A 15,527-nucleotide genomic window follows, 5' to 3' on the forward strand; every position below is an offset into this window, starting at 1 on the left:
TCCACTAATGACAAAATATAATTTAAAATAAGTATCGACTTTATCCAAATACTATTTTGTTTTTATGCTTTGAAAATTATATAATTAATGAAATAAACTGAAACACTAGAATAATGTATCGTGATGACGGACTGCATGATTGCTATTTGGCTGACGTTCCCGTAGCGAAAGGGTTAATTAGAGGCCTAACGTGAATCAACTTTTTCTAAAAAATCAAGCGTAGTTGATCAACATAGTAAGATTCAAATTTTTTTCTGAAAGATTGATGTCTCCACCCGTTCTCTTCTATGAAGATCGATTCCAAAACACTTTCGGTGCTGTCCGGAGAGAGAAAGGGAGAGGAATAGCGAGAGATAGAAACAAAGATAGATGGGGCAGATTAAAATAACGTTATACTAACCGGGATAGTAGACGGTTTTGTGGGAAACGTTGTAGTTTGCCTTCGGTATACCGAGCAAGCATTTGACAATCGCTGCTTCCGGTAAATCTTCGTCCAGTAAGGCCGTTCGTGATAAGATATCGTACAGTCCATCGTCACGCAGCGTAACGGTGGCCGTCACTGTTTGCTTTTCCGGAACACCCCTGCAATGGAAGCGACGTTTGCAAAATTATCATGGCTGGTTTAAAGCCGAAACATCATGCGATACAGTGTGTTCCACTAGAGACCATGACATGCTATCCTCCCCTTTAACACTCGCAACGGCGAGCATCGTGGCGCCTGGGTCCGCTGGGACCCATACAATTTATAATCAAAACGACTAATCTTTATTCTTCATAACTTTTTCAACGACGCACAAGGGTTAAAGATAGTTGTATTCTCCTTGAATTAACCTGATCCAATGTTTCAATCGAATGGAGAAAATGGGTTAGGTTAGACTTGTTATTGGTAGATTCTAATACATGTAAAACAACTAATTTTTCTTATCTTTAACCTCTGCGCGCTGTTCAAAGAGCTATCTGTTGAATATTGCTTAAATTAATTTGACCCAATGTTAAACCGAATGACTAAAATGGGTTCACTTATCATTAGATTATAATACAAGTATATTAACTGTTGATGACAAGTGAATTCACAAATTTGTGTAGTAAAAGACGCGATCAAAAATAAAACTTATGTTTCAGGCGAAACTGAATCAAAATGGTACACGAGGGTTAATTATGGACAAAACGTTCAGTGAATTTAAATTTCAACGATATGAAAAAAGCACTTCAAATGTACATTTGAAGTATTACATACCAAAATAAGTATCAGGGAAGTATATCGATTTGAAGCTGACAAAATGATTTTTTTTAACTCTTAATTAAGGAAATATGTTACTCAAAATTTCCTTCCCGCATTCGACGAAACACTGGAATTGACACCACGAATTTTGATTGTGAAAAATAATCATGATCTCTGTTAGTACTAATATAATAGTCCTTCAGAAAATCATCGTAACCACAGTTAGTAACGATAGTACTTAAACAATAGAATACTCAAAGCTTCGAGTACGAAAAGTGTATAGGACATACATTAGCCGACAGATTAGACAAAAGAATATAAACAAGAACGAAAAATTAAACTGTTAAAGTTAAAGCTTCAACTTAAAATAATATTTTGCTATTCGAATACTCTCGTTATAGTGCTTATATGCATGTTGAAGATCTTAATGAATAATATAAAATAATAATAATATTCATTCAGTGCGGTCTTATCTTTACTTTGTCGCTGTCGAGGGTTTGTACTTCGGGTTTTATTATTACAGATAACAGTGCCACGAGTCTGTTTCGTCGAATTCGTTACCACTCAAAAGTTTTCTAGTGTTGGAATCAGGCGAGTTTAGCCTGTGTTTCCATTGGAACGTTAAAAAATCCTGTTTACTAAATATAGTAAAATACTATTGTTGTATACTACAGTATTGTTAAAAAATAGTAATTGTATGGAAACATTCCTCTGTTACATTACATTTTATTTATTTATCATAATTCATACTATATTATAATATTTTCTATACTAACATACACAAAAAATGATACCTCAATTTATGATAAAAATAACACTTTGTTAATTACTGTGTTACGGCAAACTTGTTATAAATATTATACATTCTTACAATTTTTCTATTGGAACATATTTAAAAATTTCTTAATCAAATTATTTTTACAAATTCACGTTGATTAGACACTAATTGTAATAAAAAGAAGATACTATGAGATTTGTCTCGATATATCATTCTAGATATACATATATGTATAGTAGTATGACTACTAGACTGTATTCATAATAGATAAATAGATTCTAATAAAAATTCGAAATACCAAAAACTTTTTCATATTATCAGGTTTTATTACAGCATGTAGATTAATTTTGATAAATTAAGTTCAGAGACTTTCCATGTAATTCGTGCGAGAACACTAACTCAGTTGTCCGATGAAATAATATCGCGGCATTGCGTATCGTGCAAAAGAAACATTTCGTTCGTTAACAAATAAGCGGGAGTTCCGTTTTATCAAGATCTAAAAATATCAGAAAATTGGGTAGTTTACCCTAGTGCATGGTTGAGGGGTTGGAAAGCTTGCAGAAGTACTTACTCGATGGATATATCCAGGGTGGGTTGTGGATACAGTCCTTCTGCCATACACGTTATCTCCACTCCATCCTTATCATCTATGGTTTTCCTTCTATATACAAGATCGAATTTCTCCTCGGTTGCTAGAACGGCAAAGGAAAAAGTTTCTTCAATTCAGAAATTAAATGGTCAACTCTTATCAATTAAATAACCCTACCACAGAATTCCTCGAGGTATTTTCATTCTAATTAAAAATTACATTTAACGAAAAGTTTCCTTGTCTAGAGAAAAACAAAAATACAAACTTATTTGACTGATCATTAAATACCGTATGAAATTATTATATGAAAATGATAATTTCTACGAAATTCCATTTGATTTAGCGCGTGAAACAATTAATTATCGAGATATTGGTCGTCCGCCATTCGCCACCCGACTTTTATTCTTCCATCGAAAATTAAAAATATTGTCTCTTCTAATTATTTTATATAAGAAATCCATAATTAATACATGTTTCATTCCTATACAAGAAGAAACTCTATTCAAGTAAAAAATATTTGTTATTCACGAGTAACATTTGTAATATCTCTCGTAAAACAAAAAGAATATTTGTTTGATTACCTAAAAATTTTCCGATGATTGATTAATTTCGGTAGGTAGCGAGAAAATGTGTTATGGAAATCAAAATAAAATATTCACCAAAAATAAAGAGTTAATAAAATCTGTGTCGCTCACCGAGAAGCACACACTCTGTTCTATATTTTCAATTTCACGGTTTTTATTTACCTTTTCTACGTCAGGCTTATTGGCATAAGACAAATTGGCGAATAAATTCAAGTGCAGCCAGCACGGACGATAAAGCTTAATGTCGGACAATGATTTCCGGACTGTTCGTTCGGTTCGTACGTATTCGAACGCGCGTGGAACGTATGACGCCATTTTTGTAAAGGCAAGCGTAAAATTTTATTCATTCCATGTCCCGTCGAGTCCACACACCACAGGCAACACTGCGTTTTACCGCAATTTTTTATATATAGTTTTGTTACCCCCGAATATTTATTACCTTTTGTTGTGTTTTCGATTACGCTGGTCATTTCAGGAATGTATTGTATAGGTACACTCCGTTTGTGCACTTGTGACATAGTTTGTAAACTTCTGCTTACAGTATGTTTATTATTTCATCTCAATTTTATAAACAAATTAATTATGTACACTCATCCAGTTTCCGATGGATTCATGTAATGAACATTATTTTAATATTGAATAGTTTTAGAGGATTGTGGTGGATGTTTTTTTTCTGTATTCCACTTTGTTCAGTTGTACTTTGTATCCTACAAAACAAACAAAATAATATTGAAAAAGTTACGAAAAACGGACGGAACGACTGAAGGCGTACACAAATGTAACTGCCGATATTTTTTGCGCCGGTTCCCTTCGAGGAAACTCTGTGACATGTACGTTCCATTAGCTCTAAATCGAATCCTTCGCCCGCACCTGCTCCTTTTTTTCCCCGCATCGCGCATTTACGGTCAATTCTAATTTCGACCGTATATTTTCGCAAGGCATTCCATCTCTCTGTTTTTCGATAAAAATTCAAATTGTATCGTATAAAAACGTGTATTCGACATCTTCCGATGGCTTCACGGAACGAAACGAACCGTTGGCAATACATAAAAGCAATTAAAACTGTAATTCATACGATAGAAAGATCAGCACTTGATTTCCTTTTTCCATTCATTTTTATAAAATGGTCAAAAATTTTTAGTCGGTTGGAAGAGTTATAACTAAAAGACTTCCTTACTAGCGAAAGGGAAAACAAGGTATTAAAGGAAATACTATAACCGTAATATTTGAGCCAGTAACATAATGAAATATAATGTTTTTAGTTAATATAAAGATCATAGAAAACAATGTCGATCATAGTTGAACGATTCGTTAAGTTTTCTAGTTTAATATTTGGGTGACAGAGATTGGTACAAGAGTTTCAATCATTTTTTAATTACTGTCAATGTCAGTAATTCTTTACGAAATCAAAGCCTCGCGCTATTAATGCCACCAATACAATCTGCAGTCACGTTCAGCCTTATCTAAAAAAGTGACAACAGTATTTAGATATATAAGGTGACAGTATTTGGTTAGGTGGTAGTAATTGGGAGGTCAGTAATTCGATCGAACACGTTTTACAGGTGTCAGTAATAGCTTTCAAGACATATTTTAAAAATTAATGAATTTATAAACAAAAGTAGAAGATCAGAAAGTTTCAACAAATTTTTCCTTCAATGAAACATATTAAATAATAATAAATACAAATAAAAACTTATAGTTCGGTCTGTTATACAAAAATTATGCAATAATGTCAGTGCCAATTCTTAAAATGTCAGTAATTGGGTCTTTTACCCTAGTTGCTTCTCTCAAATCATTTTTCGGATGGAAAACAGTGAAACAATATAAACGATTCGTTACTTCAAACATAACGTTCCATTCTGTAATTTCAAATGATTTCCACCCACCCTCATTTCCTCGGGTTCTTAACGTACTCATATTCCGATCGCGATAATAGAATCGCGTGAAATTCCGTAAAAGAGACAGTATCGAGTGGCCATCGCTAATTGCGGGTCTGTTTTAAACGGGAACGAGGGGGACGGTCGATTATTTCCGGCGTAATGGTGTAGCATTACAGCGAAATGATTTCAGACGCGTGCGAATCGAGCATTCAATTTTCCCGCCGGCTATTATCGGCGCACCGCGACCGGTTGGGGAGAGGAATTTACGAGCGCCCATCGAACCCAGGGACACGGGAATACAAGGCTCGGAAGTGGATATTTCGCGGCGGGTACACGTACGGCAATGAAAATAAAAAGGTAATAGTAATGGATACAACCGTGTGCCGGCCGTAGAAGACGACGCTGCATTATCGCGATAATGCCGGACGTTTCCTGGACCCGCCCCCACCACCTATTCCCATGCTGCCGCGTCGTGCTCTGTTTCATTGCGCGGCCGGTAACTTTTATTTTCAGGACCGAGTGGACTCTGGCCCGACACCGCCACCGAGCCGAGAGGCGAATGCGGGAAAATAAATTGCGCACGTGTCACTCGTGACAGAAAAGTTCGAATTATATCGCTGCCCCCGGCGCACAGTTATGCTCGTGTCATCGAGAAAGAAAGCCAGATGTCGCTCCGAACGACCAACGGGTAAATACGGGACGATCTTGAAAATGAATACTGGATCCGATAGCAGTGGACTCTCGATCATTTTTCGAGGCTGAACGAGAACTAACTTGTAGGAAGAGACTGTTTAACTATTGCAAAATTAATTGTGAACGGCGATGGCCCGGTCACTCATGACTCATACCGACACTATGTACAGGATGATGCAAAAGAAGAGTCAAAATAGGACAGATTTTGATTAGGAACATACTATATGTTTCCCGAATTAATTCTGAATCAGTACAGGCATTTGAATGTATGGAACTTGGATAATACCAATGGAATTCTGAACTCAAGAATAATAAGTACATGCAAAGTTGATATAAAAACAGCAACTAACGGTCATCGTCAACTTCTGAAAAATTCATATACTTTTACACAGAATACGATATGTTAGCAGTCTATTATCAGAGTACCCTACATTCAGAGACTTTTGTACTGACGTTGCCTGGGACATATCTGGGGTATTTCAGAGAGTTCGCCAGGGTTTTGTTCGACAATGGAATGCTAGCATTGAAGGAGAGGTCGTCACTTTGGAAGATTTTTGCTCATTTAGTTTGAATGTTAATGTAATCCTTAAGAGAACCTTGATAAAAACTCAATAAAGCTAGTGGGAGAGTACTCAAGATAGTAAACTCAAGATTACTTCAGGGAACATAGGTTCTTAATGAAAAGTTGCTCTATTTTGACTCCTGTATACGCTCCTTAAGTTTGGATGTAACCTTTTGAATCACCCTGTATATTATATACAGTGATCCCTCGATGAATGCGACACGAGCAACGGTGTTATTTCCACCACTGGTGAGGACCCCTCTGGAATCAATCGAAACAGAGTAAACAGAAGCTAAGCAGAAGCATGGCTTCGGGTAAAAAACAAAATTATGAGGGGCTGAAAACCTTTCTGATGACTGCTCCGAAGCGGACCCGTGTATGTCACATGCAACTGCTGCTCGCGAGCAAATCTTCCCCTCCGGAGCTGCCCCCACTATGGGGATCAGATTGATACGCTCGAGTGTACCCACCAATAGTCTTCCCGCCACGACTCGAGCGAGTCGATCCGAGGAGCATAGTGGGGGTAACCCGGGAGGACAAGTTCGAGTCTCTGTTGCTCGTGAGCAGTAGCTGGACACCTTTGATATAAAACATTTTCACATTTACTTACAAGTATTAGAAAAAAAAAATACAAAATGGGTAATTTTAAAGGTAAACATTGATTTCATCCTCTTTCCCGAAAACATCGTGGCTTATTGAACGAGTGACTCAGCCATCGTCACGTGAGAGTTAAACCAGGGATAAGCAACTCGCGGCACGGCAATTATTTACTTGCAGCTCCTCGAAGTTGTTTGTGCAACCCACTTTGATCAACTAAAGTGAACAAATTTAAGTGAAAGCTAAAGTAAATTAACAACTTTTAAATTAATAAACTAGGTTTTTAAAGGAAATTTAACGGTCCGTCTGAATGATTGGGCTTTCAATGTTGGCTCGCTGCAAATAAAGTTCTCATCACTGGTTCAGAGTACTGATTCTGTAATTTGAAGTATGACATTTCTGGTATGTTTTATTAGACTATAGGATCTGTGTGAATTGCTCGAAGAAGCAGACGTAGCGGCCGATAAAGGAAAATGATTAGCACTTTCAACACGGATAATGCTCATGGGCGTTAATGGCAGACGGTGGGGGGGCATTGGAGATTTTTCTATGTGTGCAGGGTCATGTAGATCGTCAACGATCCGGTGAGAAGTAATGTCGTTACTGGTTTAGACGAATTCTCGGATGTCTCGATAAGCAGTAACCAATCACAGTTACATTTTGCTGATCTTTGAGTTTTAGCGTATGCTCTATACTCACAGATAGGGGAATCGGGAAATTATGGGGTCTGAACTCGGTGCTAAACGTGTTAAACCTAGAAGATGAATTCTCGATATATTTGACGAAAGATTTAACGCTCAGAATTTGCCATTTGTACATTATCAAATATAGAAAATTTTCATACAAATTACTTTCTCTAAAAAGATTCATTTCCAATTCTATACTGTTTTGAAAATTGTAATAATATTACACATGATAACGCGGACCTCAATGTATTTAGGGTAATTCGTTCACAGTGAAATTTCGGCAGTTAGTTAATCAGAGTTTTCATTTAATTACAAATAATTTTCAGTTTCATTAGATTTAAATTATTTCACTTTTAATGCTTGATTGTATATTACATAACATATTGTAATTGGATCGGTTTATGATGATCACTCGGTATATATGTATTTACGTAACAACGCATACATACATCAATGAGCGAAGCGTTACAGTGCATACATTGTTTATTGGTATCCAGTTAATCGGAATTACTAAAATGTAAGTGTATATATAAATAATATTTCCATTAATAGTTTTAACAAAATATCTGCGTATATTTAAGAAATATATCAATATCATTTCAGTAAAGATATAAAAGATGTTATGTCGTCTTGCGACAGGAATAACCGATTCTAATGAAATATTCATGGAATTATAATAAAACTGTATCTGTGTTATTGCTAATTTTTCTGTTCGACAAAAATACTTAGACGATCAGATTTATTTCTTAAAGCTCCTACGTAATCAAGTTTCTGTGAATGAATAATATGTCAGGTCTTTGATCATTTGTCGCTCCTCTGATTGATGATATTTATATTCGAGAAAACCGATAACGTTGCATAAAAAAAGAGCGATGCAAAAGTTGCAAAGTGGCAAGTAACTCATGAAAATTAACAAGTTCATTCGATCCCTGTGTTCTAGTAAAATAAAGTGTGTCTTAAATTTATCCAGCGCTTGATACTCGAAGTGTAGAGAACTTTCTTAAGGGGTAGCTATCATTTTAAAATTATTTTAGGCCGCGAGCGAAACGTTACAGTTATTTTCAAAGCAAAGTAATATGGTACCAGTATTTGCCATGGTGGTGGTAGCAGATGGGCCTGCAAATTATGTGGAAGTTGCTCCCCCAAGTCAAGCCTTTCTGCAAGAACTTGCAAAATTATGTACGTACTTGCGAATATACCGATATAGTCGCTATGATTTCGTGCAAATAGGAAATACCTTGGGGAAACAGCAACGGGAAGTATCACTTGCTATCAGACATAAATTGTCGTCCCATATGCAACACACTGTTAACGTTCTAAACATTTAATAATCCATTACTTATCATTCGCGAGAAATACAACATTATATTCCAGATATTACTAAGCTACATACTAGGATGGAATTTTATTAACAGGTATAGGAGATAGGATGAAATTTTATTCCACAGATTTTCTTTATTTTGGCACAAGGAATCATCTACCTTCCTTTCGGCCACATCCTGTATAATTGTTAGAGTAAAGGGAATTACAAATTGTAATGTGATAAATACTGAAAGCATTTATAACATTATATGCATATTACAATATTTCTGACAATACGTAACATGCGTAACAATAACACAAGGTCTGTTTATATGTCGCAATTTTATAATTTTATTTTGTAATTCGCGTATTTCAGAAAAGAATGTCGAAAACAGAACAAAGGTAGGAACTCGAGCAAGATTTTTAAATTGAACAAACACATTATTTCTATATTTTTCATGGTCATCGAATAACTGAAAAAGTATGAAAGGAATAATTTTCCGGAGTGGTGAATGTTTAACTGGAAAGTACGAGTTAATAGGTGTAGAGGGTTCTGTCAAAAGCGACGTTGTTGGTTAAAAATGAGACCATCTGAAATCTGGATTTAATCAAATCGGTCGCGAATCTGTCTAGGGGGAGATATTATGAGTCGACCGAGAATCCAGGAAAGCGAGCACGCCAGAACAGGGAAATGAATGAGGCCGCTTGGGTTTAATACAATATTAAATTATCGAGGACAAACGCGACATTTAGCGATCCACTTGTTTCCCCGCGTAATTGTGATCCCTCCGGGTGTAAAATGAAAGAATTAACTGCTGAGTCAATGATAAATACGAACCGTGGACACTACCAGGTGGCATCAATTATATATTCTTTTAAGAAAACTAAAAAACTGCGATTTCGAAATTGTATCTAACGCAATAAAGTTTTCTGCGCATACATTAATTCAAAAGACTAAGATGACCGACTCCACGGGGACTAAATTAAAATTTCGCAAATGAGAGAATGTGAATTAATGTTTCAACCCTTGTAAAAATATTCACGCAAAAAAAGTCAAAAATACAGGGTTTGTTTTTCTTTTTGAACATATCAGCTATCATGAATCATCAATACTCGACTTGATAGTGTTGCCACTGATGCCACTAATGACAGGTGAAGCCAGAGTGAATTAAAATACTCCCATCAAATAGAGGATAAAGCTTGTAAACTTTTCGATAATATCAAGATTGTAGTGTACGCCGGCGATTTTCAATCAGATGAATGTAAAAAATAAAGTAAGAAAGCTGTATTTAATCAATTCACACAATACGTTACATACATATAATGATATTTGGTGAAAATCGTACTTCGAAGTTGAGAACAAGATATGCAAGATTCGTTAGGCAGTTTAACATGTTAACTTAAATTTAATTAAAAGCAATTTATAATTAACATGAAACTATTACACCTTATCCATGATTGTTAATGATTCTTTCTTAGGTACTTCGTACTTATCACGAAGTAAATTTAATTCACCATTCCCTCCATAAGTATTAAGACACCTGTTCTCACTGCAAAAAATGTGATAGCCCACACAGATCATGTTAGTAAAACTATTACTTTTTCTGAATATATTTTTTCTTTAATACGCGTTGAACTGATATTCTATTTAACTCATTCGTGCCGACCAGTACAAAATTGTTCATCAATCGTCAGAAAATCAGTTGAAAAAGAAACAACGCCTGCATTAATGGGTTAAGAAATTTTCTAGTATTTACCAAGTACACTGGTTATCAGAAAGTATTGATTATTAAGTAAATCTAATAAGACCTATCATAGCGAATGCTCTCCATAATACTGAGCTTAAAAGTAGAGTTCTAACATTAAAATAAGGAATGAATAATCATTTATTATATAACATTACATGATTTTATCAAAGAAACAGACTGTTCGCAGTAAGTTTGAGTGACATTCCGGACCCAATAAAGGTCAATGATTAATTATCGACGCCGGGAGGAGAATTTTATTGCCCGCCTTGAGCAACCGGCAAGAAACGTTTCCCGCGGGATTTCAAATATTTGCCGTCGAAGTTGGAGCAGCGTGTCTTCAGGACAGATTATTTTGTCGACAAACAAGCGAGCCACGGGGGAAAAATTCCGATCGCCGCCTCCGCGGCTGTGGGCCGCCGGGTAATTTAAAATTCTTACACGAAAAAGTCAAACATTACGCCGTTTGAATTCAGTATTGACTTTCCTGCCAGTTAAATTCATCGACCACTGCCACAGGTTGTTTGATTTTCCGCGATCAACCCTCTTCGAAACCTCTTTGAAGGTCGCCGTCAGCCCTTTTACTTCGAAAATTCTGATAAGTAGCCGGATCCGAGTGAAATTACTTTACCGTCCATCAAGCAACAAGTGAGGTCACGGGAATTTTATTTTCGTACGAATGTCTGGCGTACAGGGTGTCCCGAAATTGTTCGGTTAAAATTCACTAGGTCATTATGTTGAATTGATAGACAACAGTACTCTGAGGTTTAAGGGAGTGGATAAACGTGGATAAAAATAGGAGCTCTTTAATGACAATAAATTGATCTTGACACTTTCATGTCGAATGACGTAGTAGTATGTCTATTAAAAAACCAAATTTGAGAGCGGTTGACGTAGTAGTACCTACGTCTTTCTTAAATAAGAATTGGAATAGTCAAAAATAGGGAAAAATCGTTTTTCCTATATGTAAAGTTTAACAAGTAAAAGTTAAGTAGTAACTTCTAAATATTTTTAGAACACCTGAAGTTGTATATTTGCAAACACAAAGTTCCTTCCGCCAGCAAAGTATTAATGATATTTGTGACATAAAAGAACGAAAATATCAGTTATAGAAAGAAGTAATGGCCCATCTTCCGTCGAAAATCTTTGTTAATATTGAGCAATTGTTAGGAATGATGCACCTGTTATTCGAAGTAGTTACTGTGCGTATTATTACTTATAACGGAATGAAAACCGTATTTAAAACATTGAACAGTTTCAGCTAGTTATTATATAAAGAGAATATCCAACTTAACAAAAATTTAAAATCAAGATAATGATCATTTTGCTAAAGAGAAATGGGTGATGAATGCTAAAGATTTTTAAATGACGTACGACTACGTTGCTGGTTACGAATGTGTTAAGAAAACTGAAACTTAACTAGTAAACATATATTACGATATTAATACTTTAACTTCCACCGAATTTTGTAAATCCTGAAACTTAGATAATATTTCATCGTAAGAATTAAGTTTCTGACACTGAATACGAAAAGTCTACAATATCACAATCTTCAACTGTCAAGGTGGAAATCTAATTAATAATTACAGAAATCTTACTATTTATTACAAGACTGCGGATTTTTATGCAAAATGATATTTTCTACAACAATTCATACAGAGAAGAGCAAATCTAGGAATTACATTCTTTTCTTAAGTATTATATTGGGCTCAGAATAAACTAGAAAACTCATTTGGATCTGATGAAAGTTTTGTGCTTTACTTTATTTTACAGACCTCTATAGGCTATAAATGCATAAAATCCGCAATAAGTTATTACACAGCTGGTTATTTTGCACTTGTATGTAAGGAAATATTGAAATAAACAAGCATCTATTCAAGGAACTATTGGATAAAAATAAATTATTTCCGAAAACTATTCATGGGGTTCCCCAGATCCCACCTCGCAGGTAAAGGGTTAAGAAATCTAATTGGGAAAGGTAGATTTCAGAATTAACTAATCCACAAACTTGAAATGGTTTGAAAGTTTCATTTGAACAACAATTCTTCGAGCCAGTAAATTGACATCAATGAATTCACAACTCCTAAATTTTAATTACCAGAAGACGATGGACAAGCACAAAGAGGTGTTATTTGAACGATACTCGAAATAGTTTTCATTCCTCGGGTCAATTAACTCTGAAATATAGATTGTTTGAAACTTTCTTCGTCGGCTGACGAACTACATACTTGTTTTCGTTGATTGCCGCTTCATGAACAAACAAAAAAAAAAAACGAAAAAGAAATAACTTTTGCAACTATTCAACTCTTCCGAGAAAACGAGGCGAAGTCAGTATCTTTGATTACGCGAACGAGACAGCGCTGGTCTTAACTTCTTCTTTAATAAAGTTCCATGGGAATAACGCGATGTTTACGCGTTCGGAGTACCGTCAAAGCACGAGGAGGACATTTCATGAAGTCGAATAGCTCGTAGCGTCGAATGTAACAGGAGTGGTGGGGTATGGAGGGAGAGGACGTCAGGTGGGAGATATTAATTTCGCGAAATTAGGGATCTCGGCTGCCTGTGCCTTGGATGTTTCAAGTTCATCTCGAGGAGAACTTTTCATAGTCGGGCAACGGGTTTCTTATCCGGCTCAGTGAATGGCCAGTTCACCGCCATGTCGAAATGGAAGGTTCGGGGGTGGGAAGGAGAGGAGGAAAGAAACGCAAAATTGCTTACGACTTGTACCTTCCTAACGATACAGCTCTCGGAACGGTCTCTCGTTCGAGCTCCTATTAGATCGAGGGGAAAGTATTTTAATGCTCGAAAGTTTCATCTTGAAAGTTAAAACGCACGTTTCCAGCCGCTTCTGCTCGATACAAAAGAAGACCAGAGGCTTGTGAGAGATCGGCTGCGAAACCTTGAAAAGTTTACGAGCCCTCGCGAATTATGTTAATTCTGCGGGAATAATGTCGGCCCGGGTAACGTAAATTTTAAATTCAATTGTAATTCTTATTTTTTCGTACTTGTAATTTAAATTACGTAACATCAATTTACCTTTTATACCGGTTTCTTTACCGGATATATTGTACAGAATTAAATGCATGTACAAGTTATTTTCTATCTTTTTAATATCTTTATATTGCTTTCATCTCGTTAGATGTATATTTGTACATATATTGTATGGCTACTGTATGCATGACTTATCGTCACGTGCATTGTTGTACATTCGTTTGTTCTCGCCACCGTTATTGATCGTTAATGTACGTATGCATCAACAAATGACTATTTATATTTTTGTAAGAATATATTTTTAAATAAATTATATTTTGATATTGCACAAAGAAAGGGATAAACATTTTCTTTCAAATGGAACTAATTATGGAGTGGCTATTATCATTTGACAAGAATTTTTAAATATTTTTTTCTTGCTATGAAAAAGATGTAAAGATTTTGTACCAGTAATATTCCCGGGTCAGTTAAAAAAAAACTTTTTCAAACTATAGTGATAGTTACTATTCAAATTATTCAATGTACTTCCCTGCATCATAAATGAAGCTTTAGGCTCATATGGTGCAAGATGACTTAGAAACGTCTACTTCATGTCCTGAGCATCATTTAACCTTATCTGGTCATCTTAAAGAAGCACTCTACGTTCTAATAACATCTAAATATGGTTTCTTGGAAAATTTGAAAAAAGCATTTTTGGTATTTGTAACTTAATAGAAGTATTACACAACGTCCTTAAATATCATATAATTAATCGAAGAATAAAAACGAAAATATTTTGTCAAACGAGATCATGAGTGACAACATCAAACGAAAACCAACGTTAGCGGGGATAGAAACAAAACAGTTTGGTCTTTTATAAGCAAATCCGTTAGAGCGTAAAATTTCGTAGTATAATACATAGAGTACTTCGAACACGAGGGATCTGAAATGAATTTTAAAATAGCTTATTTTTCAAAAGAATTAATGAGGGAATTCAACAACAGACGCTTGCGCTAATTAAAATATGGGATACGACGGATGTACAGTGCTTTGTTATATATTCATCGATGAATTATATAATCACACGAAAATTTATGGTAATTAAGTACATTAATGCTAAAAGTAGCGAAGGAATACTGTTTTACTATCTGAAACTTAGCCATATGAAGTACAACCGAAGACACATCATTGGCAGTTTACAAAAAAAAAAAAGAATAGAGCAGTGGTAGTTCACACTCTAATTGTTCGAGCAGCAATTTAAACAACAAATACATGTTCAACAAACTCTGTTTATTCAGTCATGCGTTATCTCTCTGTAATCGATATACAAATAATTTCAAGCGGAAGTATCGAATTGTATCAATTTCCAACCGGTTTCAATTACATTGACTAATTGTTTTACGCGTAACACGAGTATTTCCTAATTAGGGCAGAAAACCGTGTGCATTTCGATGTTGATTATAAGCGTTAATAAATTATCGCGCCACCGACGCGGCTGAAATTCGCGACGTATGTAGGCGGGCAGAGTGAACAGGCCAGGGTGCGGCGGCGGTCGCGGCCGCCTTCGATTCGATCTGGACGGCCGCCTTTTGTTCCGTGTCGTGTTGCAGTATCACGAATTATTTCACGCAACATCACTTTGCCACGCGGGACGTCACGTCAAACTACGCGGGACGTGTAAAAATGCAACATGACTTGACAAATATTGCGCACTTATCGCGCGTCACAAAGCACGCGATATAGTACGCGAGATCGTGTGTTTTGCTAGCTCGAACTACGCGATCGAAATTATAGTCACTGTCGTTATGGCAATGAAAAAAATATTAAATTAATATAATATAACTGGTACGTATACATGGTGGACCAACAGAAATTTCTATGTCTATAGATATTACCATTTAAGTTTATAATAGTTAAAC

General features: G+C 35.7%; 1 protein-coding gene across 1 annotated transcript in view; it reads right to left on the bottom strand.

The window, feature by feature from the left end:
• LOC107191994 overlaps window positions 1–15,527 on the bottom strand; it is a 403,989-nt gene that overhangs the window by 19,762 nt on the left and 368,700 nt on the right. The window contains exons 3-4 of the mRNA XM_015581162.1: window positions 2,572–2,692; window positions 401–582 (exon numbers count right to left, since the gene is read on the bottom strand). Coding sequence (XP_015436648.1) covers window positions 401–582; window positions 2,572–2,692 — 303 coding nt within the window. The remainder of the gene's footprint in view (window positions 1–400; window positions 583–2,571; window positions 2,693–15,527) is intronic.

Source organism: Dufourea novaeangliae, unplaced genomic scaffold (genome assembly GCF_001272555.1).
Source record: "Dufourea novaeangliae isolate 0120121106 unplaced genomic scaffold, ASM127255v1 scaffold248, whole genome shotgun sequence".
Classification (NCBI taxonomy): domain Eukaryota; kingdom Metazoa; phylum Arthropoda; class Insecta; order Hymenoptera; family Halictidae; genus Dufourea; species Dufourea novaeangliae.